This window comes from Chelmon rostratus, chromosome 1 (assembly GCF_017976325.1).
Source record: "Chelmon rostratus isolate fCheRos1 chromosome 1, fCheRos1.pri, whole genome shotgun sequence".
NCBI lineage: Eukaryota > Metazoa > Chordata > Actinopteri > Chaetodontiformes > Chaetodontidae > Chelmon > Chelmon rostratus.
In genome coordinates, this window is record NC_055658.1 from 7,312,129 (window position 1) to 7,334,952 (window position 22,824).

A 22,824-nucleotide genomic window follows, 5' to 3' on the forward strand; every position below is an offset into this window, starting at 1 on the left:
AACCAATAGGAACAAGTCAATCATTACCACATATTTTAATTTTATTTGTATGGCTGATTACAGGATCCTCCAATCACATGCCTTGATATGTTATATAATCACTGATACATTAAAGATAGAAAAACAAAACTGTATAGCCTTCGACTATATTCCACTGGACCTCTCTTGGTCTCCTGATATTTCATATAGATACACAGCAAAACTAATTCACCTCAAATATATACAAACGCTAGGCACATAAAAAATTACTTTATAAAATACAAAGCACTTGATTTACAAGCAAAATCACATTTTGGGATACAAATATAGCTTCAGTGTCTTACATTCCCATTATAATGTAATCAAAATAATTAGCTTAAGTGTGAGTGGTGTTAGATGTTAAAATCTGCTAAGTTCAGAGTCCTGTGTCATAAAGGAAACATGTTGTGTACAGTGGTCTAAATAGTAATGCCTATCCAGTAAAACATACTGTTTGTCCCAAAGATGAACAGGGTAACTTAGTCTCTGAGTATTTTTACAACTTCTTAATGAGAGAAGTTTACTTTCTTACACAACGCAGGAGAACCAAATAACTCCTTATACTTCACTGAGAAGCAGCAATCATGTGCAGGAATCTCTTACAGAACCAAAAACTTGACAGCGATATGTTCATACAAACCTAGACATCTCTGACAATCTGCGGCAGGCAACATTCACTTATTTTCTTCAATGCCATTAGCTCTGTAGATCAAATTTGGCAACAAGGGCCTTACATTCTGAGAGAGATGCTTCTTTCACTGCCTCTTAACCTGTCGGTGACCCATACAGTGTTACAGTCAACTTACACCGCCTTCTGAGCAGTGCATTGTACATTCTAAATAGCTTCACTGCTAATTTCTTGCTCGCATTGTGGCTCTCAGTTGGCAGCGTTTGTGCTTCATTGTCAGACCGTATTCTGGGGTCATGTCCAGCAGCTCTCCAGGAATCCCGTGGAATTGCAGCTTCTGAATGATGATTGCCAAGAAGAGGAAGACTTCATTTCGTGCAATGACCTCGCCAATGCAGCGGCGCTTTCCCATGCCAAAAATCATCACTTTTTCCCCGTCCAGCTTGTTCACCTCAGTGCCATTACAGCTCAAGAAGCGGTCTGGGTTGAAGGTAGATGGATCTTTCCACGTCTCCCTGGAAGGTGAAGAGAATGAAGAAATAAGCTATGCAAATAACCATGGCAACAAAAAATGCAAGTCCATGATCAATTAGAGATTTAATATATCCTTAATCAGCCAGAAGTGAATGAGTACTGCTGTTGTCTTCCTTCACAGCTGCCAATAAGATGTCCTTGAACGAGGCTTGTAACCTCGCTCTGCTTTAACAGAGCTTTCTTTACTTTATGTACTGGGCAACTCTGAAGTGTGTGCGAATGTTAAGTCAATCATCTTCAACTGATTTTGATAAAGACAAAAAACATAGCAAAAACAACTTACGGATCTTGGTTTATCTGCCACTGATTGATGAAGACACAGGTGTCTTTCGGAATGAAGTAGCCATTTAGAGATGTGTCTTTTGATGTGCTGAAAAGGGACAAAGTGTTAGTCTTGTTCATAGGTTTAGATCACATGCAGTCTTTTGTCCTTTGAGACCTTAGCATGTCAGTAACATCTAACTTTGGCACATGTGGTACTCTCATGCATCTGAAAAACCTCACCAGTGAGGGATTGTGAAGGGCAGGAATGAAGAATGGCGAAGGAGCTCTAGGATGAAGGCCTCCAGGAAGGGTAATTTGGATTTGTCAGAGAGAAGAGGTGTGCGATCCAGACCCACATTGTCCTCTGGAAGGGAGAGCAGATCATTTGAGTATTAGTTCATGAGGATGGAGGTTGCAGCGTATAGTCCCATCTCACATTTGTACTCGATTAAAAAATCTGAATCAAATATTTAACTTTGAGAGCAGCAACATGTGTGTTCCTGCATTAGTTTTTACCACCACTCAACTTAAGAATGAAAACTCCACCTTTATATCCACTGTCATCGAATCCATGCATTTATCTTCTACTGCCCTGTGACATAAATGTAATATCAAAGGAAATATTTAGTGTTAAACTTACTCAGTTCTTGATAGAGCCTTTCCTGTATCTCTGGGTAAGACACCATGTACATCACTGCCCAAGACAGGGCAGTAGAGACGGTGTCAAAACCTGGAAGAGAATCATAACCTCTGTGAGGACACAGATTTTTTCCAATATTTTTAGAGAGGTTGCTTCCAATCATAATTCAATTCAACAAGTTGAGAAATTCACCCTACCAGCTCCAAACAGGTCGTTGACAATTCCTACAATCTTCTCATCTGACATCTGGACATTGCAGTTCTCATCCAGCTTCCTGTCCTCACAGTGATCAATGAGGGAATCGGTGATGTCACGAACGTTGTTCTGAAATAAGATGTTTGGACAGTCTCAATGAATAACTAAAAGGGGAAGCAATGTCTCAACTCCAATAATAATGTGGAAGAAGAATGGACAAAATAAGTTTTCATTCACAATTTAGTGTGTGGAGTACCTTGTCAAAGGTGGCATAGTGCTCCCTAACGATCTTTGTCACAAATGTGTTGAAGTCGGCATTGATGGTCACAAACTTCTTCATCGCTGCGTTGGGCAGGAATCGAAGAATAGGGATGAAGTCTGCAGGGTTACCGCTGCCTGCCACCTGGCCAAACTCATCACTGAGGTTCACCAATCTGAGCAGCTCCTCGTTATCGTGGTCGTAGCGTCGGCCAAAGCACATTCCACAGATCACATTAGCGACAGAGACAACAATGTGGCGGAAGGGGTCGAAGCTGCCGTCGGCCTTCATGACAGTGTCGAGCTGCTTGATCAGATACTCTCCCTCTTTGCAGATGTGTTCCTCCAGCATGCAGGAGTACTCTGGTGTTGTGCCCTCCAGGGTGGAGAAGGAGCGCAGGGCACTGTAGGCCAGCTTCCTGCGGGCACGCCAGACACCGGCCTGGTCGGTACTGAAGGCCAGACTCTTGCCATCGTTGATGAAGCTGAAGCTGTACAGGTCAGGTCTGCTCGCAAACTCGTCCCCTTGCTTGATGAGAGCCTGTCGAACCGTTTCAAGGCCACTCAGCACGACCACGGGACGCATGCCAATCTGGATCTGGAAGACATGGCCGTAGCGCTTGCTCATGGTGGTGAGACTCAGGTGAGGTTTGCTGCCCACCTCCAGCACATTCCCAATGATAGGCAGGGGCTTCGGTCCAGGCAGCTGACGAAGCCCCTCAGGAATCTCAGTGCGGAAAAACTTGAGGATCAGGTAGACCAGACACAAGGCTGTCAGGGCCACCAAACTCTCAGATACCGACACTGATCCGATGAATGGAAGTATCATTAGCGCCATGATGACAACTCCTTTTTTCTGGCTTCTGCACAAGCTGGGAATTAAATAGGAGGGGCATTAATGCAGTGTAGGCAGGGAGGAAGAGAAGTATTGTGCAACATGTTGACTGCATGCAGCATAAAGTTAAAAGAAACTGTCACAGTTGTTTTAATTTCAGCCAATAGGTTCACGTGGCCTACGAAAAACACTCCTTAAAAATGGTTGGCACTGCAAAAGAGAGGGCTTTGTAAAGTTTCTGATCACCATACTATGACTCAAATCTCACGAATAAAACCTGTCAATCAAAAAGAATGTGCAGACTAAAAGTTGCAGCTGCAAAGTCCAAACTCAAGCTTATTAACAGCTAAGCTTGCAAAACAATCTCCAGTCAGTACTGCTGTCACTCTGACACTGCCTGCTCAGATACAAATCAGTCTGTATTAGTATGCATGTATTAAACTTACCTTAGTCGAACGGTGTAGGAACAGTGCTGAGGTCCCACAAGTGCGGATCAATGGTAAAAAAAAAAGGCAAAAAATATGGTGTAGAAAGTTATTGTCCGAGTTCACACTCTTGATGTCCTCCAAACAGAGAACGGGCTCTTGCTTTATAGTGCGCTCCACAGCTTCATTGGATGCTGTCCATGACGTAATCTCTCTCTCTATGTCTCTCTCTCTCTCTCTGTGCGTGTGTGTTTGTCATGAATGAAGTGTAGTACAGAGAAAAGGCGTGTGTGTGTGTGTGTGTGTGTGTGTGTGTGTGTGTGTGCTTGTGTGTGTGTGTGTGTGTGTGTGTGTGGTTGGTGCATGCGTGCGAAGTTTGAAGCCGTTTGAAGCTTCATATCAGTGAAGAAATTAATCGCATGCTTTACAATCGCTGCTGAAACAAAGTTGAAGGTGTGCGAGACTTTACAGCCCAGATGCGTTTCATGTTTTATAGTTTATGGACAGATAAGACATGATAGCCATCACAGGCAAGTATAATTTCCACTAAAGCTATAACAATGTCCAATTTCATGCCAGCTGCTGTCCTGTGGGTTGCTGCATAGAGATTTGCAGCTGCAATAATTGTACTGACATATGCAATATTTTTTTAGAATATTTGAGCGATAATGTATTCTATATAGCCATTTTTTTTTCTAAATGCGCTGCCTATACGACATACCTGCACTTTGACCTCACCTGCGCCAGTGTTGTTATCTGATGCAGAAACCTTATTCATTTAACTTTCTTCTGATCTAATAATCATCCACTCGGCAACTTGTAAATTATTTTCCTGCACCTGTTCGGTGTTGGATCAAAGCTTAATTGATCTTTCTGTTCGGGGTCTCACTCGGGCGGTGGCAGGTTGATGCGTCTCACACATTCCGGCTGAGCACGCGATGTTCTTGCTCAGCTGTTCAAACCGACTTCAATCAATGTTTTGCGAGATTTTGGTAATAAGGTGGTGTGAGCTCTGGGGGATTTTATTGGCGAAGACTGAGAAGTGTCTCTGGCGTGGAAAAAGAAACAACAGCACTATCTTAAAGTCAGTCATCTATTTGAAAACATGAGGAAACTTCCCCCCCTGTAGAAATAATGGAATATTGACCTGCCAAAGGACAACACCGTTGCACAAGTAGCTGTGCCACAGTTTTTCTTAATGCTGGCTTCCTGCTGTCTAAAGTCAAACCTGTTTGCCTCCAGTAATAAGATCGAGGTTTGCGGTGAGAATAGGAGTTTGTGACAGCTGCCACAGCAACACGGGCAGGTTTAAGTCCTGATTCAACACTCAAACGCCATTTCGTGCTTGGATCTGTTCGCTCTCCGCTGGGGTTAAACATTGACCGGTTGCGTGAGAGCGCGGTGATCAAACCCTCACCTCCCCTTTGAGGAGGATGCTGGGGAGGGAGGGAAGGAGAGGGCAATCGTGCAGAACTGCTGGAGTGCGAGGGTGTACGAGTTCAATACCATTCCTCTTTGTCCCCTTTTCAAGCCTTTTTATTTTATTTTTTTTTTTACGCACAGAGCATTTTCTGAGCAGTATTTACGGCGCAGCACCGCTTCACATGCAAAGTGAGCTCTGCGCCGATTGATGCTGAAAAAGCGTAATTTCATTCCTGGATGTGAGCTGAGCAATCGTGATCAAAAGTGTTATTAATATTTCCAAACCCTAAAACTGCTTCATATATAGCCTATAATCTTTGACACCTGGGATTGGCGCAGTGCAGCGGCCTCGGTCTATGCGGGCTTGTGCAACAGGTGTTACACCCAAATCTGTGACCTGTTGAAGTCTGTGACGGTTAGCGACAGAGACAAGAAGGGATTTACACACGACACTGTCTGCTATCACAGCTACCAAAATGTGACTGTCTAAACAGGATCGTGGTGAAAGTGTGACCCCCCAAATGTGATCAAAGTAGGATTATATTGCAATTTTTTCAGAGTAGAACAATGAGGCTCGCGTCTCTAATCTGCTTTGCTTGTATTTTCATTTGTCCAAGTTCTTAGTATTGCAGCTTTTACACGAAGTGACCAGATGCTAAACTAATGTTTTTACAGGATTTGCAACAGATATGACCCAAGATTTTAATCCTTTCTTTTTATCAAAAACAAACAACTGCATTTGGATGAATCTATTGTTGCGATGATTGATTCCCCCCCGCATTTACTCCTCATTGTTGTGAAACTTCTTTCTTCAGTTTCTTCAGTCAAGATGCAAGCTGCTTCAGGTTAAGTGTGCATTACAGGCTGCACTTTTGTCATCAGTCACCCTAATTTAGGTCATCAAGAAGCTAATTTGCTCTAATAGTTGTTTACTTTCTGGCATCTGGTGCTTTGCCTTAAATAAATGAAGTTCTGAATGAAAAGCTGTCAGTGTGGCTTCAGGTTTCTGTCTCACTGCACCTGGATATGGAACCTGGAATGGAACAATTTTATTTAGTCTGCATTATTTCTGAGATTTTACAGCCAACTGAGAATAGATGGGTGAGCGACTGAAGTGTAAACAGCTGGCTACTGGATGTCAAAAACACTCACACTCTCAATATCCTTAACAGCGAATCTTTGCCTGCTGCAGAAAGAACATACTCGGATTTCTATGTTTTTATAAATATCATATTTGGAGCAAAACACAAATCGTGAGTCCAGACTGCGTCCAGGGTCCATGAAAGCAGCGCGTTCTCCACCCCTGCAGCGCTGGTGTGAGCTGGAATGAAAGGTTCAGCCCTTTTAGTCTTCTTTTGTTTGAAATACTTCAGAATTTAGTCGCTTACAATTTTGATTTAATTTATGACAGATTAACAAATTGATGCTATGTGAACGTCATTTCTGGTGGCCCTCCTTGAATGACGCATTATTTTTTATTCCAAGTGTCATAGGAGCCATAGCTACCCTGTTATCTGGTGAAATGAGACAGAAAAAGAGAAGAAAGGAAAAAAAAAACTGCGTCACAGCCTAAAATGAAAAATTGAATTTATTATGTTTCATATATTCTATATATATTACTTATATATAATCTCATCATAGCCCTTGGGGTGCTTGTGTGGCTAAAATAAGCCTTTTTGAGGGGGAATCATTTTTATTGTTTTTTGGAGATCAAGTTATGTAGACGGTTGGGTCCGAAATAAAATCTCAATTTTTTTGTGTTGTTGCCACATTGCCCATTAGGAAATTCTCAATCTGTTGGCACATTGTTATTCATATTGCTAGGCGTATACTTTAAAACTCACGTTTGAAGTTACTTGTTTTAATTGCGTTTAGAAATAAATACCTCTCAGGTAGTCCTACTGTAAACCGTCTTTCATGACAGAGCCAACAGTTTACAGTATGAAGTCATGGAAAGGTTGTGAGTTAAGGGAAGGTGCGGTAGGTAAAAGTTGTGCTTGTTCATTTATGTTGCCTAATCCGCGCGGCTCAGCGCTGTCCTGATCCTCCCGGACTGTGTGTTGACTCTCCGGGGACTCTCGCCGTGCGCCTCGGGGCTGCGCCTCTGGTGCTGCAGGTTGCGTGAGAAGCGGAGCTGCCGTCCAAAGGGGAGGGTCTCGGTCTTCTGGACAATCCTAAATCTGCTTGGTCAAGTCACGCGAAGGCAGCAGCCTCTGGAAAAGACACAAGGGTCTTAAACTTGCAGAACAAAGAGCGCAGGACGCGAGACTCCCTTTTTTCCCCTGCTTGGGCACGAAGGTGCACATATTTGCGCGCTTTGGCTTCTGTAAATGCGAGGATCTTGGGGCTTTGGAGTCATGCAATCTGCCACTCAGGCTTCATTCATTGCAGTCATGCAACGCGGTGGGGCAGTCCCACAGGCGAGAACCCACCAAACGGCAAAACAAGTTACGAAAACTGGAACTTATAAAACAAGGTGAACGAGTAACCCTCTCTCACGCAGCGGGTCCCACAGTAGAGCCGGGATCGTTGGAGTGGGTGCAGGGGGGGCTTTCGGCAAAATGAAGAATAATTTCATGTTTAACTTGAAGTCACGGCAGGGATAAAAATGACGTGGGTTCACTTTCCGAGCTGATATACACACTGAAACAGTTATCCATTGTACAAATATACTACTAATTATAACAACAGCAGCAGCAGCTGCAGTGGCACAATAATAATAATAATAATAATAATAATAATAATAATAATACTTTAACTTGAACATTTTGATCAACCCAGACAGATATACCCCATATACTGTATATAGATTTATTTATAGCTCAGTGAACCACAGTGAAAAAAACACTGGACCATGTTTCTGAAAACATTTTTTATATGACAGCTGCAACAATATGCCACAGTGCCTGTTGACAAATAAGAATGAATCTTTGTGGTTGCGATGGACACAGTGCTGGTTATATACTGCACTCTGAGTGACAGCCTGTTGCTCCTGTGGGTCAGTAAAGAGAAAACACACCTCCCAGGACTCAGATTAAATTAGAAACACAAGAACAGAGAATCACTCGCCCGTGCAGACTAATTTTAATGCACTGCAATGAAAATCAGTCTGAAATCTGGATCATCTGAGCTCCTGTTACTGTCCAGTGTGTGTAGTGAATCTGTGTGATCCTGTGTTCCTCAGGGGATGAGATCAACCTTGATTAAAGACCAGTGCGACTGTGACCTGAGGCGAGAGCTGGGTGCATTCTCACAGGAGTGTGTGTCAGATCACAACAGGTGAGCAGCAGTCGCAGCCGGGGACGGAGCCACTGCAAATGTCACACTACTGGGATGAAAACTGCACTTCACCTTTTCACATTCACACTGCAGGCATTCAGCCATTAGCCCTCTCACCGGCCAAGCTTCAGTTTCTAGATGTCAAACCTGACAAGAAGGAAGCTCCTGCAAGAAAAGGAGCAGATGAAAGAAAAGGAGAATTTAAAAATCCGTTTCCCTCAGAGGGAAAAAAGGGGAGTAGAAGAGGAAGGATGTGGATGTGAGTCAGTGTGGTGAGGTAGTCTGCTAACTTCTTAAAAAGATTAACAAGATTACAGCTGCTACGGGAAATGAAGAGTAGTGCTACTGTATAGCTGCAAAGCCGTGTGCGAGTGTGAGTGTGCCACAGTGAAAGCAGTGGTGTGCAGTGTCAGGATGCACAGGATGGGCTGGAATGCAGAGCTGGACGCTGGCCTGGAGGTGTGTGGTGTTAGTCTGCCTGTGTCCATTTTGCAGAAGTGGGAGGAGGGGGGGGGCTAACAGAGAAAAATGTTTTGCCCACAGCCATATACCTGTTAAAGAATTCTTGGACATAAAAGCAGGTGTAATGACTGTGAAGGTTGTTAGTTTCTACTCACGCAAAGGCTGTCATGTACACACCTTCAGAGCAGGTGTGTGCCTCCGTTTCACTGTCTGCGTGTCTGTCTTTGCATACCGCCGCTGTCAGGAGGTTGTTTTTACTTTGAGTAGGTATTCACGATTTAGCCCGAGCAGAATGAATGAATGCACCTCTGCGGGTCGTCGTCAAGCGATAAAAACCTCTTCAAAACAAGTAGATAAAAATATGAAAGTCATGGTGGTCAAGCCACAATGGCTGATGCTCATGTTTTTTTGTTTGTTTTTTAAAAAAAAAAAAAAAACATTTTACACAGTCGGTGTTGCTTCTTACAGGCCCTTTTTCTGTTTAAATAAAGATGGTTGGATGGGCTTTCACCCAGGAGACTGGGGTTCATGTCCCATGTGAAACCAAAAGTGATGGTAGATTTCTGCTGTAAGTGAAGAAATGCAGCGTACATAACTTAATGTATGTAACTACATAAATAATATACTTATTTTAAGCCAAACCATGATCTTTTTCAAAGCCTAACCAAAGTGTGGCCATCTCACAGTGTTAACCATGTGTTTATCTTTGTTCTCAGCCAGCTTTATTTTGAAAGTCGAAACAGATGTTGCTAACCATATTTATTATTGCTAACTTCATCATTGCCTATTGAAAAATGATGCTAACTGGGTACTCAGTGATGCCAGGGGGTCCTAACTAGGCGTCCCCATGTGGCGAGTTGGGAGCGAGGCTGTGCTGGTAAAACAGCTCAGCAGCAGCGTTCATGAAGCCCTCTCTGCATCACCACCACAGTTTTTTCGTTTTTATTCAAACTTTGGGAAGCTCCCTTCACAGCCACAGCAGACATGCAGCTGTTCTCACAGTTGTGCTCCTTATTTCAAGCTGGGCTTCGTGTGTAAAATTGGTGGAGTGTACCTTTAATGTTTCCTCTGCTGTTGCATTAGTTGTAAGTTGAAAAGTTAAACCCAAACAGAACCTTACAGTTGCTCTACTCTCAGAGAGAACAATGGCCTGACCAGTAGGACATCAGTGAACACACTCCTGGCCTTGCGTGTGCCCGATCGGGCAAACCTTAATAGGATTATTTTGGACTGCAGGTCATGACACCTCACATGAATGTTGCCTATGACCTAATACAAACTTACACCATGTCCCATTCACTGCATTGTGGACGAGAAATTATATGGAGCTAAAAGTGATTGTGCCACACACTCAGAAGGTGTACATTAATTATGATTTTGCATGTCATCTTGTGCTCCACAATACTACATTTGATGTTTTCCACTACACATTATTATCTTATCTGTTGCATGCCATACGGTCAAAGTCAATTTGACAGTAAAACAATATACAACTCCTTGCTGTGTAAAAGCACTTGTTGCATTAGGTTGTGGCTGCAGCGTGCAGCACGCCACACTGACTGTGATGATACACACATCCAGCTGCTAGGATTATATATTTCTCCCGTTGTGTCCCTTTTTAATTTTAAGCTTAGTTCTTGTGAAACATTCCAGTGTAACTTAACATGAAGTTTGTCATAAAACCTAAAATGGATCAAAGAACTCCTTTCCAAGTAAACCAGAGACGTATTGGGAAGAAATGTACTTTCAGTTTGTACTTAAAGCTACAGTAGCATGTTTTTGTTCGGCCTCTGTTTGTTGGAATTCTCTGTTCATCCCGACAGCTATCAATAAATCAAACGCTCTGACAAATAAAGGAAGAAAATCTGTAACAAGTCCATCCAATCATTTCATTCAGCCTGAGTAAAATGATTGGATGTCCTACCTTCATACCTTCCTACCTGCACACACTCTGCCCGTGCACTCATTGCATGACCAGAGTCTTCCTCAAGACTGGGTAGATATATTTCTAAAACTATAGCAATCTAGTAGCACAAGAATGGCACTTTCCCCATGCTAACATGCAAGCCTGCCAGCTGTGTGTACTAACAATAGCCATGTTTCGTTTTAACGTTTATTATGATCATGTTAGGTGCTTTAGAGACATGAGGTAGTTTGGATAAGGTCAGCGGTGACAATGTATTTTATGAGATGATCATTCGCTTGGTGTATAAATACTCATCTTTTAATCTTAAAAGTAATTAGTGACTATAGCTGTTAAAAAGTAGAGTGGAGTAAAAAAGAACAATATTTTAGTGGAATAAAAGTAAGCAGCATCAAATGAAAATACTCAAGCAAAGTACAAAGACCTCAAAAATGGCACCAAATGACATTATTGCTTTTGTCACTAGATGAAATGTGAACCACCCACTGTTTGAATTTATAGATTCACTGAACAATAACACATGAAACGCTGGCCGCACACACAGTATGTTGCCTTTTCAGTACAAAACATATGAACTGAACATGACCCATGACCCTCCATGCTGCCTCCATCCGCTGAATGTGAAATGTGTTCTACAATGCACCCATCTGTTTAAGTGCACAGCCAGTGGTCTGATTCTGAGCTTTTATTTGTGTTTTATTTTTGAGATACTCCTCCTCTAACAGTGCAGATTTTGAACTTGATATTAGGCCTGCAATATAGGCAACTCCATACGTAGGTTTATTTAAGGTAGCCTATAATTAGCATTAAACGGACATAGAGGTTAAGGTTTAAAGCAAAACATTCTCTGAAATCGTTTGGTCAGCTATCAGATGCTCATTCTCCTTGTAATTGATCTCCAAATGAGACGTGATAAGACAACAGGTGATTGCGCTATTCCAGAGGACAGAGTCAAACGGAGCTTACGCAAGTTCAGGTCAAAACAGAGACAGCCAATAGATAACAGGGTCAGAGAGGGTCACCGTGTAAGCACCAAAATCAGCTGCTGATATGTCAAACACGGTTCAGCGTCCTCTTCGCATACCGTGTTTGCATGGCGAGGAGAGAAAGACCTCTCTCTCTCTCTCTGTCTTTCTCTCTCTCTCTCTCTGTGTGTGTGTGTGTGTGGATGGGTGGGGGGAACCGGATCACCTTCCCTTCCTGACCAGGCGTGAATACCAGATTAGTAACTGAGCTAATGGTTTCCCCTCGCTCCCACCCCCACAACCCCCCTCCGTCCTTACGCAAGCCAAGTATTTGCGCTCTGCGGCAATAACAATAGTTGCGTGCGGAAATATCTCGGTCATCCATCTTTCTGTCACCTCTCCCTCTATAGTGGATCACGAAGGTGTCATAACTGAGTGTAAATGGGTTAGGCCAAGGAAAGGGAGCTCATAAAGGGAAACCCCTTAAGATGCGTGTCTGGGGAGAGTCATGACCACAACAGCAACAAAAAAAAAAAAAAAAGAAAAAGAAAAAAAAGAAGAAGAAGAAGCAGACACGCCAACTTCAAAGACTGAATATCTGGTTTAGTTTCAGCTTGATACAGCAGAATGAATATTGCCTTAAATAACATATCAGCTGATGTTCATCTGAAATAAAAAACGGCATACTAAAACAGTTATAACATTATAGAGACTAGACTGTTTAAAAAAAAAAAACGAAATGGAATTAAAAGACTGAGTCAAATATAAATGGTCTGAAACGATCAAAGAATGTTGTTACTGTAGCAACCAGAACATGGAGCATCTTTGAACATACATGAAGTTGCAACTTGCACACCCATGATGTGAATCCCTCCTTCCACCACATCCCAAAGTGCCATTAGAAGATGAGGACACTGTGGTCATAAAGGGATGGACATGGTCAGCAACAATGCTCATACTTAGGATGTGGCTTTTAAACAGTGCTCACGTGGTTGGTACTAAGGAGCCCAAAGTGTGCCAAGAAAATGTCGCCCACACCATTACACCAGCAGCAGCAGCAGTTGCCTGATCTGCTAACACAAGCCAGGATGGATCCTCGCTTTTATGTTGTTCACGCCAAATTCTGACCCTACTATCTGAAAGTCGCAGCGGAAATCCAGACTCATGAGACCAGGCAACTTTTTCCCCGCCTGTGCATGTTATTGTGTATGTTAACACGGTTTAATATATATGTACGTGGTGTTGTTTTTCTGTTTTTTTCTGCTTCCTTCATTCCCGAACACAAAACACAAATACTTTCGCCTGTTCTCTCAAAGTAGATTAAAATCAAAAACACATAAAGAGCCCATGAAAAGGTTTGTTCATTGCTTCTGCCTAAGTAATGAGTAATGTAAAACACTGCCATGGATAAGCTTTTATATAAGATATTACATAAGAAAATAGAAAAAAACAAAAAAACATTTTCAAAATATAGAGCTTGGACACTTAATGTATGTTTGACAAAATGATAAAAGGAGTTCCTTTGTTTTTTTTAGGACCCCTATCCTAAATTTAAAACATGAACTCTGAAAGGGAACGTGTTTTGTGGTGGCACCTGGCATTGCAAGTGAGTAAATTGGGTGAATTGAGGTCATGACCCCAATTAACTGTCTGGCCAGGGCCACATGCTGGCGCCATGGAAAAAGAAAAGAAAAAAAGAAGAGAGAAAAAAAGCTTTCCTCCATATTCCAGGAAACATTTAAAGCTGCATTAATCAATATTTTTATATTAACATTGAAAAAAAAAAAAAAAAAAAACAAATCCACACAGAGAAGTTTTAGGCTCTGGTTTTATATTTCTGTTTGAGTCTAGTTTCCAGCAATGCTTGCAACTAAAGATAGATGGTCTACATGGACATTGGTAATAATTTTTATCTAAAATATGAATATTAATATTTCATGCTTTACTTCATCAGCTTCATTGAGTTTTGTAAATATCTGCTTATTCTGAATTTGATGCAGCAACAGGTTTCAAACTAGTTGGGACAGGAGCAACTAAAGATTGGGAAAGTTGTGGAACGCTCCAAAAACCCCTGTTTGGATCATTCCACAGGTAAACAGGTTGATTGGTAACAGGTGATAACATCATGAGTGGGTTTAAAAAGGAACATCCTGGACAGGCTCAGTCGTTCACAAGCGAGGATGGAGCAAGGTTCAACACTTTGTGAACACATGATTGTATAAATGATGTTACTGCATGTGCTCAGGAACACTTCTTAAAACTGTTGTCAGTAAACACAGTTCAATTGCAAATAATTGGATTCTGTTTTTATTCACGTTTTCTACAGCATCCCAACTTGTTTTGAATTAGGGTTGTGGTATCTCACAATTTGACCTGAATGAGTATGAATATTACCACAATATGAACATTAACTGTAATAATGAACAATATTGTTTGAAATTAATTCATGAGAATTATTTGTATGCCCTGTAGGTTCCTATATGCCTGTAATATTCTTGTGTAGTGAGCAGTGATTCACTATGGCTGATCTCAGTTTATGGTCACTCATATTGCATCATTTATTCTCTATAGGATAAATTTTGGGGTATAGTTTTACTGTGGCATTTGTTCTGGTAGCCAGCCCTTTTTTTCTGTGGGGAAATAAGATATGGATAAGCTTGGCACGCAAAACAAGTCATGCATGACAGAAATTAACCTCTTCTGCCCCCTATACTCACACACACACGCACACACACACACACACACACTGCCCCCTCCACAACCTTCATTCTCTCTGCAGTGCAAACCAACGGGCCATCAACCAGCCTATGATCTACGGGTTAATCCACACAGACTGATTTCAGCGAAGAGGTCTCACTCTGATCCACTTTCTGGGGACCATGATGAATGGGTCAAGGTTATCGCTTGCAGTGGATTGGCATCATATGCATAATGTAAACACTGAGGAACTTGTTTGATGCACTGATTTGATTTTCTGAAAATGTGATTGAAATGATCATTATTTTTGGTGGTAAAAGCAGTTAATACACACCACCTGTAGAATGACTTGTGCTTTACTTGCACTTCACTGCAACTGTAACCCAAATTGAAATCGGATTTCAAGTCCATTTTTATCTTTTCATATGTAATTAAGCACTACACTTGAATAAGCCCAGCAAATAAAGATGAAGGAGTTAGCATAATCCAGCTAAAATCTTATCTAAATCCACAAATAGCACTTTCATAAATATTGTAAATGTATTATAAATCATAAATAAACTTTGTAAGTCAAAAATATCCTTTGCAAAAGTGCACAGTTGTAGGTTCCTACCCACTCATAGGACCAGTCAAAATGAGAGACCTCATACACTGTGTTTGTTTGCTCAACGTGGTGAGAAATGGGAGCAAAAAATTCCATCGACATTATAAAACATAATGTTTAAACAGCACAAAACTCCCTGATTTCCATTGGAGAGCTACATGGTGGCTTGTAAAGGCAGAAGTTAAAGTTTTATAGATGGGTCACATTACCATTGAAATTGCTTGTAGTGTCAACAGAGTGATACTGTGGCCAGGTATAGTTGCAACATGTGCAATCCCATTTTCCCAAACCAATCCATGTCCAAATTTCCACGCTGTGAGAATGTTTAAGTAGGAAGAAAAAGAGGGGAGCAGCAGGGTCCATGCTGTAGACAGGAAACCTTTTTTTTTGCCTACTGAGTGATTCCTCCCTCAATAGACGAGCTACGGGTTAATCATTGTGCATTGCGTGCAGACTGTGTTTGCTTGGACAGAGCCAAGGGTCGGGAGGTTGTGTACAGAAAGAGCTGAGGGAGGTATCAGTCACCCTTTTCTATCAAAACAATCATGGGCCGTTTTTTTAGACAGCACGCTAAGTTGTGTAAAATAAAAGGAAGAGAAAGAAAAAAGTTTGCAGTTATGCATTTGCAGGGCCACTGTGCCTTTGCGTTATATCAGCTGAGCCACTCGGATGTGCATTTATGTTCCTAAAGATGAATGCTCAGAAGTGGGTTTCCAGGGCAGAGGTTTTTCTTGTCAGTTTGCTGGGATAATGCATGACAATAAGAAACAAAATGAGCTTGAAATAATACTATGCAGTAAATGAAATCCTCCCACTCTGCCTACAGAAGCTCATGGAGAAATGACAAAATAAGATGTACAGTGCAATCCAAAATCATCCATTTCAGCATAGCCTGATCTGCTGCCCTCATTGTTAAAGGTATGGATAAGCTTAGGCCTCTAAAACACTCTGTGAAGGTATGCAGACTAACATTGACTGATAGGAGACAAGACACAAACCCTCAGTCTGCAGTCCAACACATTATACATCCTTCTCCTGTACTTGCTGTTCTGTAAGAACATCAGTGTATTTCCCGCTTTTGAAATGAACCAAACATAAGTGGTTTTAAACCGTCTGAAGCGACTAATGCTGTTGTTTGTCTGGAGAGGACAGTGTCTGCCCTCTGTCCTCCATGTGAGCCCGCTCTGTAGTAAAAACAAAAATGACAGACAGAAAAAAGCAAGGAAAAGGAAATGATCTGACTGACGGACAAAAGGTAAATACACACAACAGTACATGAAGCTTGATGAGACTGACTATGCTCACCATTCTATAAAACCAATTCTAGAGACAGTCAGGTATAAAAAAGGTAAAAACAGAGCCTTTCTAGTGTGAACTCATGTGAGTGCTCTTCCATGCATGTTAATATCCCAGTTATCGTGGTTTCTGCACCCTGCAAAAGGGCTTGGAGAAACCCAAGCAAGCTAGCTGTAGCATTCCTACAGAAACCGGGCATGTTTGTCCAGGCTTCTGTCACTGTCCTCAGGCCTAATTGCAGTAGTTATTAGGAAAAAACAAAAAAGTGATGATAAACAATGCAACAAGGATCTATAACCCAAAACGGATGTGAACCTGACAGTAATGTGGTGGATAAATGTTTATCACGTCGCTCTTAATGCTTTACTGCTAATCAGGTGAAGCAGAGTGGTAATACAGCAGTGTCCAGGACTGCACTGGAGCAGACGATCAGACACCTAGATACTGCTAAAATCATGTACAGTATACAGGGAGATGGATTACCACATAACCTCAATTATATTCCATCTAAATATCACATTACATACCGTATATAATGAATGAGAACAAACTCACACAACTGTGTCCCGCACATTCAATCTTTTCAGATACAGTAACTGCCAAATCTGACAGTACGCAACAAGAGGCAGCACAACCCGCTGCGGGGGCTTTTCGTGTTGTACACCTCCATGTCCCTGCACCTTTCCATGCTGCCATGGCTTCAGGGGCAAAAGAATGACAAAAAGATAAAGGAAAAAATGATGCTAGTGTGTGATCTGCCTCCACTTCCTGATTCACCGGTTGGATAAATTATTTAAACAAATTTATCTGCCCTTCTGTGTTTTCATTTCTATAATGCAGGGATGTTCACTGCATTTCACTTTCAACCAGGTGTCAGACTCTGACCACCTGACTGTAGTCTCCTCATGTAGGAACCAGTTAACTCAATCCTTGTTGAGCTGATATTTTAAAGCACATTGCTGCCTACTGGTGATTTTAGGGTTCACTGTGTTGTCTAAATGTAAGGGATGTGTGGACAGTGGCAAAGGTGGCGGGATGGTCCGGGGAGGGGTGCTGGAAAATTTCGCTCAGATGGACTAGCCACACTTTCCCCCGGTCATCTTTGAGCTCACAGGATAACTTGTTCCTGGAAGGTAGTCTTGCCAAGTCATGAAATAGACAAACAGCTTGCACAGTGCAGGACTCCAATGTCCACTATTTATTGCACCCACTTCATTTCGGATGTAACAGGTCAAATGCCAAAATTGACTAGAACCACAACACAGCCATTCAGTGGCAACACTGGGGAGGTTGCTGATGAGAAGTGCAGCTTTGTGCCGGTGTCACCTTTGGTTTTTGGTATTCGGGTGTCTTCATACTTGTAATGCTTGCAAGATAGTATGATACATCGAGATGTCTGTGGACCTAAAGATGAATAAATAGTCCTAAAAAGCCAAAAAGCAGGAATTATGTACTTTGTATTTATTCACTGTATTTTGGTGTCAGTTTCCCACAGTTTGTCAACTGAGATGAAACATTGTACAAAGAAGTCAAAAGAGTGGTAGCTTAGTGCCGCTTTAACACACACAGACTGCAACATGTCCACATCCGGTAAGTCAAATTGGTTGGGGGGGTCTGTTTAGAGCCTGCATGTTTTAATAAATATATCAATATTTGGCAACAAGTGTATTGAAGAAATAACCACCATCCTATTTGGGTTGGTGTATATTGACAATATCTTATTAATGAAAGCATATGATTTCCTCCGTGGAGAAGCTGGTTGAACTTTCTTCTCAGTTACCAAAATGTCACTAGAGGAAACGAGCACTCCTCAGTGAATATCAGTAATTAGTACCAGCCCCTAACAGAACCACTGATAATGTATGATAATGGATTCTTTCTACTGCCACCTCGTTTCCATGTGGCCCATGGGTGTATCATCCATCTCCAGCCACAAAACTAACAAAAGTGAGCTGAAACTTCCTATGCACATTGCACTTTGTGCACTTGACTGTGATTTGTGCTCTGAAATCTATTTCTACTGCTTCTCCCGGTTTAGCTTTATATGTATGTGTTGTGTATTTTAGCATGTATTATTGAGTTATTATTGCTTTCCCTATACTCTCTTGGCCAAGAATCTCACTTAACTTTCTGCACCCCTCAATCTCTTTCAGTAGTTTCATTTTCCACCAACATGACCCAGACTTTTCCATAAACTGCTAAATATTGTTGTCCTGCTCTCGCATACTGTCATTGAAGTCTAAGGTAACAAAATGGCACTGAACATGCAAGTTTGTGCATTTAATTACGATCAATGCACCTTTTCTGTCTCCTGCATACAAGAAACTCAGGTATAGAGGGTGTTAGGATCCAAAGAGAATGATCAGCAGAGGTGAATAATTCCATTGCGTGAGGAAGCTCTGGTTATGCAGGTACACGTGTAGCACTGAGGCTATTGTGTGCCAAGCTTTATCTCCTTAATCAGTTCTCTTTGCCACCAGTTAATCATTTGTGCATGCCAGGGCTCAGACACATTGGATTCATTACACGCAGTGGGAGAACAGAGGCAGGATGACGACACCCTGGCTGATTTTGCTGACTTTGCCGCCGGACAGTGGTGTAACTTGCACAGCCACCAGCCCTCCTTTTGTACGAGCGGGAATAGATTTAATCGTGTGTATTGTGAAGCACTCCAACATCTGATCGCGCTGTGTCTTAACAGGCTCTTTTATGCAACACAGTGACTTACAAGGAGGCAGATAAAAAGAAACATACTAGGACTGGCACGTCTGGCCACTAGGCTTGTGTATGTGTGCGTGTGCATGTACGCTTGCATGTATGCATGAGAATATGTGGGTCATTGTGTGTGACAGGGCCCACAGTAATGTGTAGCAGAAGTAGTTTCACAGTTTATTTTTAAGTTACTTGCAGTGATGGCTTATGTGGTTTATTGACACAAATAAAACAAAGAAAAAGGGAGCAAACACCACACTTCTGTGTACTCATTTATGCATGTATATATTATGCAATGCAGGCAGAGGCAGATAAAAAGTGAGGACGTGAGTTAACTGTGCGCCTTGTGCAGGCATGTGTGATAAGTAAAGGCAGTAATCCAACAGCTTGTTAGCTCGGAGGCCCTCACAAAGCAGGAGATTAAAGATGGTGATCATGATACGGGAATGTTAAAGAGACATGACAGAAACCGCTGAAGGAACTGCCACACCTAGCATGCATATGTGTCGCAATGCTTGTTGGTGTGCATGCACGCTCGCTGCTGTAGGTATGCGTGGAGGTATGGATGGCGTGTAAGCTTCAGACACGAGTGTGTGTCTGCGTGTGGGAATGACAGAGAGAGGAGTCTAGTTGTTTGTTGCCAATGGGTGTAACCTCGCTTAAATAAATTTTGATCCCTACAGGGCAGCACAGTTTGTCATCCACCCATCTCTGGGATGCGAGCATCTTGTAAACACCACAACGAAAATTTGGCTCTCCTCCCCTTGTCTGCTTTTCCACTGCTTCACATGTTTACAGAAATACAACACTTTTCACTCCCCTTGTCTGTCCACGCTCTGCAGGCCCTCTGCATTCACACGAGCATGCTTAGTAAACTCAAATCAGATTTGATGAAGAAAAGACAGGGAAATGCTACTGATGTCATGTCAGATGCGGTGGCAGGACACAGTGTTCACTCAGTCTGCCCTCCAGTGCCACTTCAAATGAGGTTACAAATAGATCTGCCAACAGCCCATTACCCTCATGTCAGGTGAGACACTACTCAGATTTGATGTCAAGCCAGTTCTCAGCTTCCAAATGTCATTTCAATCAGGAGAGACAAGTGAGGAAAGTAAAGATAATTGTTTATTATGACAGGTGATATGTGATAATTAAGCCTAAAATCATAGAGTCTACAGGGAGACTTTGTAATTGAGGGGCATCCTCCTGAGCAGCAACAAGATAAATCCCCCCATGGAATCCAGACACTGGTGGTGGTGGTGGTTGATGCCTCTGCTAAGACGGATAGGCTGATGAGGATGATGAATCGATGAAGCTGATGAATCTGACTGAGCAATGATGTGGAGGTGAAGTGGTGCACATAACAGAAGGAGGAACATATTAAGGCAGAGAGAGAATCATATTAGAAAAGAGGGCAGTAAGGCGATAGACTCACAGTGGAGGTGTGTACCTTTGCTACTGGATAGATGTGACCAGCTGATGAGAACAGCTGATATCTCAGCAGATAGCCCAAGACAATGACGGCAAAGAAAGTATAAGTGCGCATGCGTGAGAGGGGTGAATGCAGGATGGATGAGAAAAAAAACTACAGGCCTAAGCATGCAAAAGAATAGTCTTCCAGACTAAACTTCACTACATTTCAATCAGGAGGGACGGTTAAATGAAGTAAAGATGATTGTTTATCATGACAGATGATATTTGATAATTATGTCTTATTGGAAAGTCTTTGGCGCTTAGACTCCACAGGGCGATTTTGCAATCGGGGGGCATTGCCCTGAACAGCAGCAAAATAAATTCCCCAAAATAAGGAGTGCAAGCCCCCCCAAAGAAACACAGCCTAATATTCCCCCCAAAGAATGCTGACTTGTTCAAGCAGGAATGAAACATGCCATGATTAAACAAAATGATGGCATAATCTGCTAAGAGAAGAAACAGTGCATGACACAGATGTAACTGAGATTAAGTCAATAAGAATCAACAGTGTGTCATGAATCTTTTTGTTTTTCTTTTGTTTAATTTTTTTTTTTTGGAATAGCCAGCAATGGCTAGAGGACAGCAATGCCATGCTAGCAATGACTAGGCTTTAGCCAGCAATAGCAAATGGTCAGCACTGGCCTGAATAGTTGATGAGTTGGACCTTAGCCAGCATGGCTAGTGTATGGGAGCGGCGTGCATAGAAAAAATTAGGCTTTCATTTATTCGTTAATAAGACATTGGGGACAATGGATTTGGCAAAAAACACAGCCACAGACCACCTCTGACATGACACTAACATGCTGTTTCCCATTAAAATGGCACTAAACTGTAGAAAACAATGCATTCTGGTCAATATTTATGAGCAGCTTGCCATTTCCCACAAAATACAGTTTGGAAAAACGCCTTGGAAAACTAACTAATGTGCAGCCTAAGCCGAAATACATGAGAGGTGTCAACAAACACTGAACATGGAGTCCCTATGACTCTGATCTCCAGTCAGTACCAGAATAGGAATCAGTTCCTTGCCTTCTCTTTGATGGATGCAGGGAATCATGTCATGGTAGATGTGGAAAGCTAGCAGGAGAGACCTATTTTAATGGGCTATCCACATGATCTTTATGTCACACTTAGGGGAATGATGAAGCTTATTTTTCTGAAAAAAAAAAAGCAAAAAAAAGTTTTTCATGCAAGATTCTTTGACCAGATGAGCAGACATATGCTGCATGAATGTATGCATACAATGTACGAATTGAAATGACAGCAGCATAACAGCCAGTGTACTGAGGCAGACAGAAAGAATTATATTTCAGAAGACAGCCGCAAGATGATAGGCTAACAGTGATGGTGTGTTGCTGTGCTATTAGCTAGATGTGACGAGACCAGCTGATAACTCACAACTTTAGGATTGCAGACCATTTGCAACAGTGCTAAACTTCTGGCTGCAGCTTGTTTTCCAAAATGTTCAGCTATTCCATCTAAGGATAATTGTGGTTCTGCAATGTTTCCAGATCTTAGCAATTAAAGATATTCATGCAAGGGTGTGGCACCAACAAGGTCCTTACTAAGTATACGCCTCAGTTTCTTATACATGGACAAAGGCAAGTGAGTAAATGTGCAGGTATGCCGGTTTGCATTCCAGTTCTCACGATATGACTCATACATATGCTTTCGAGCAATCAGCTTATATGACCATGACTTGCAAATAGTGCTTTCAAGTTAGTGGAGTTTTTTTTCTCTATATTTTGTGAAGAGAGATGATTTTGTTCTGTTACATACAACATGATGATCTTCATAGAGACTAATAATTTGGCTAAAACAGTCATGCACAATACTGTATGTTATCTCTATGTGTTAACTTATAGATGTCACAATTAAATGCATTGCTCAGTATTAAAGTAGACATGAACAGAAGGATTCACATGTAAAGCCAGCTGTGCAGGTATCCTTGTGTTTTTCCAGATCACAGTCATTAGGCTTCGGGCCTAACAGTGAGCATATAAACAATCTTGGAGACACTCCCAGGTACAGATGAATGAAAACGTTTTGTGAATGACAGCAGCTGCTTGACAAAGAGTTCTTTCTGTCTGTCATTCAGGACCTTTCACAGTGAGGACAAGTTGTTTTCTTTGGCAGTAGCAGGCCTCCAAGTTGCAGGGCAGCAGAGAACTCTGCAGACATGGGACCTGTTTA

General features: G+C 41.9%; 1 protein-coding gene across 1 annotated transcript; it reads right to left on the reverse strand.

The window, feature by feature from the left end:
- Positions 1-23: 23 nt before the first annotated feature.
- On the reverse strand, positions 24-3,923 carry LOC121603774 (cytochrome P450 1A1). Its single transcript, XM_041936963.1, has 7 exons — positions 3,819-3,923; positions 2,536-3,409; positions 2,282-2,408; positions 2,085-2,174; positions 1,685-1,808; positions 1,464-1,550; positions 24-1,161 (listed from the first exon to the last, which is right to left on the reverse strand). Exons 2-7 carry the CDS (start codon positions 3,373-3,375, stop codon positions 870-872), a joined length of 1,560 nt encoding a protein of 519 aa, XP_041792897.1. The 5' UTR covers positions 3,376-3,409; positions 3,819-3,923; the 3' UTR covers positions 24-869.
- Between the last annotated feature and the right edge of the window lie 18,901 nt (positions 3,924-22,824).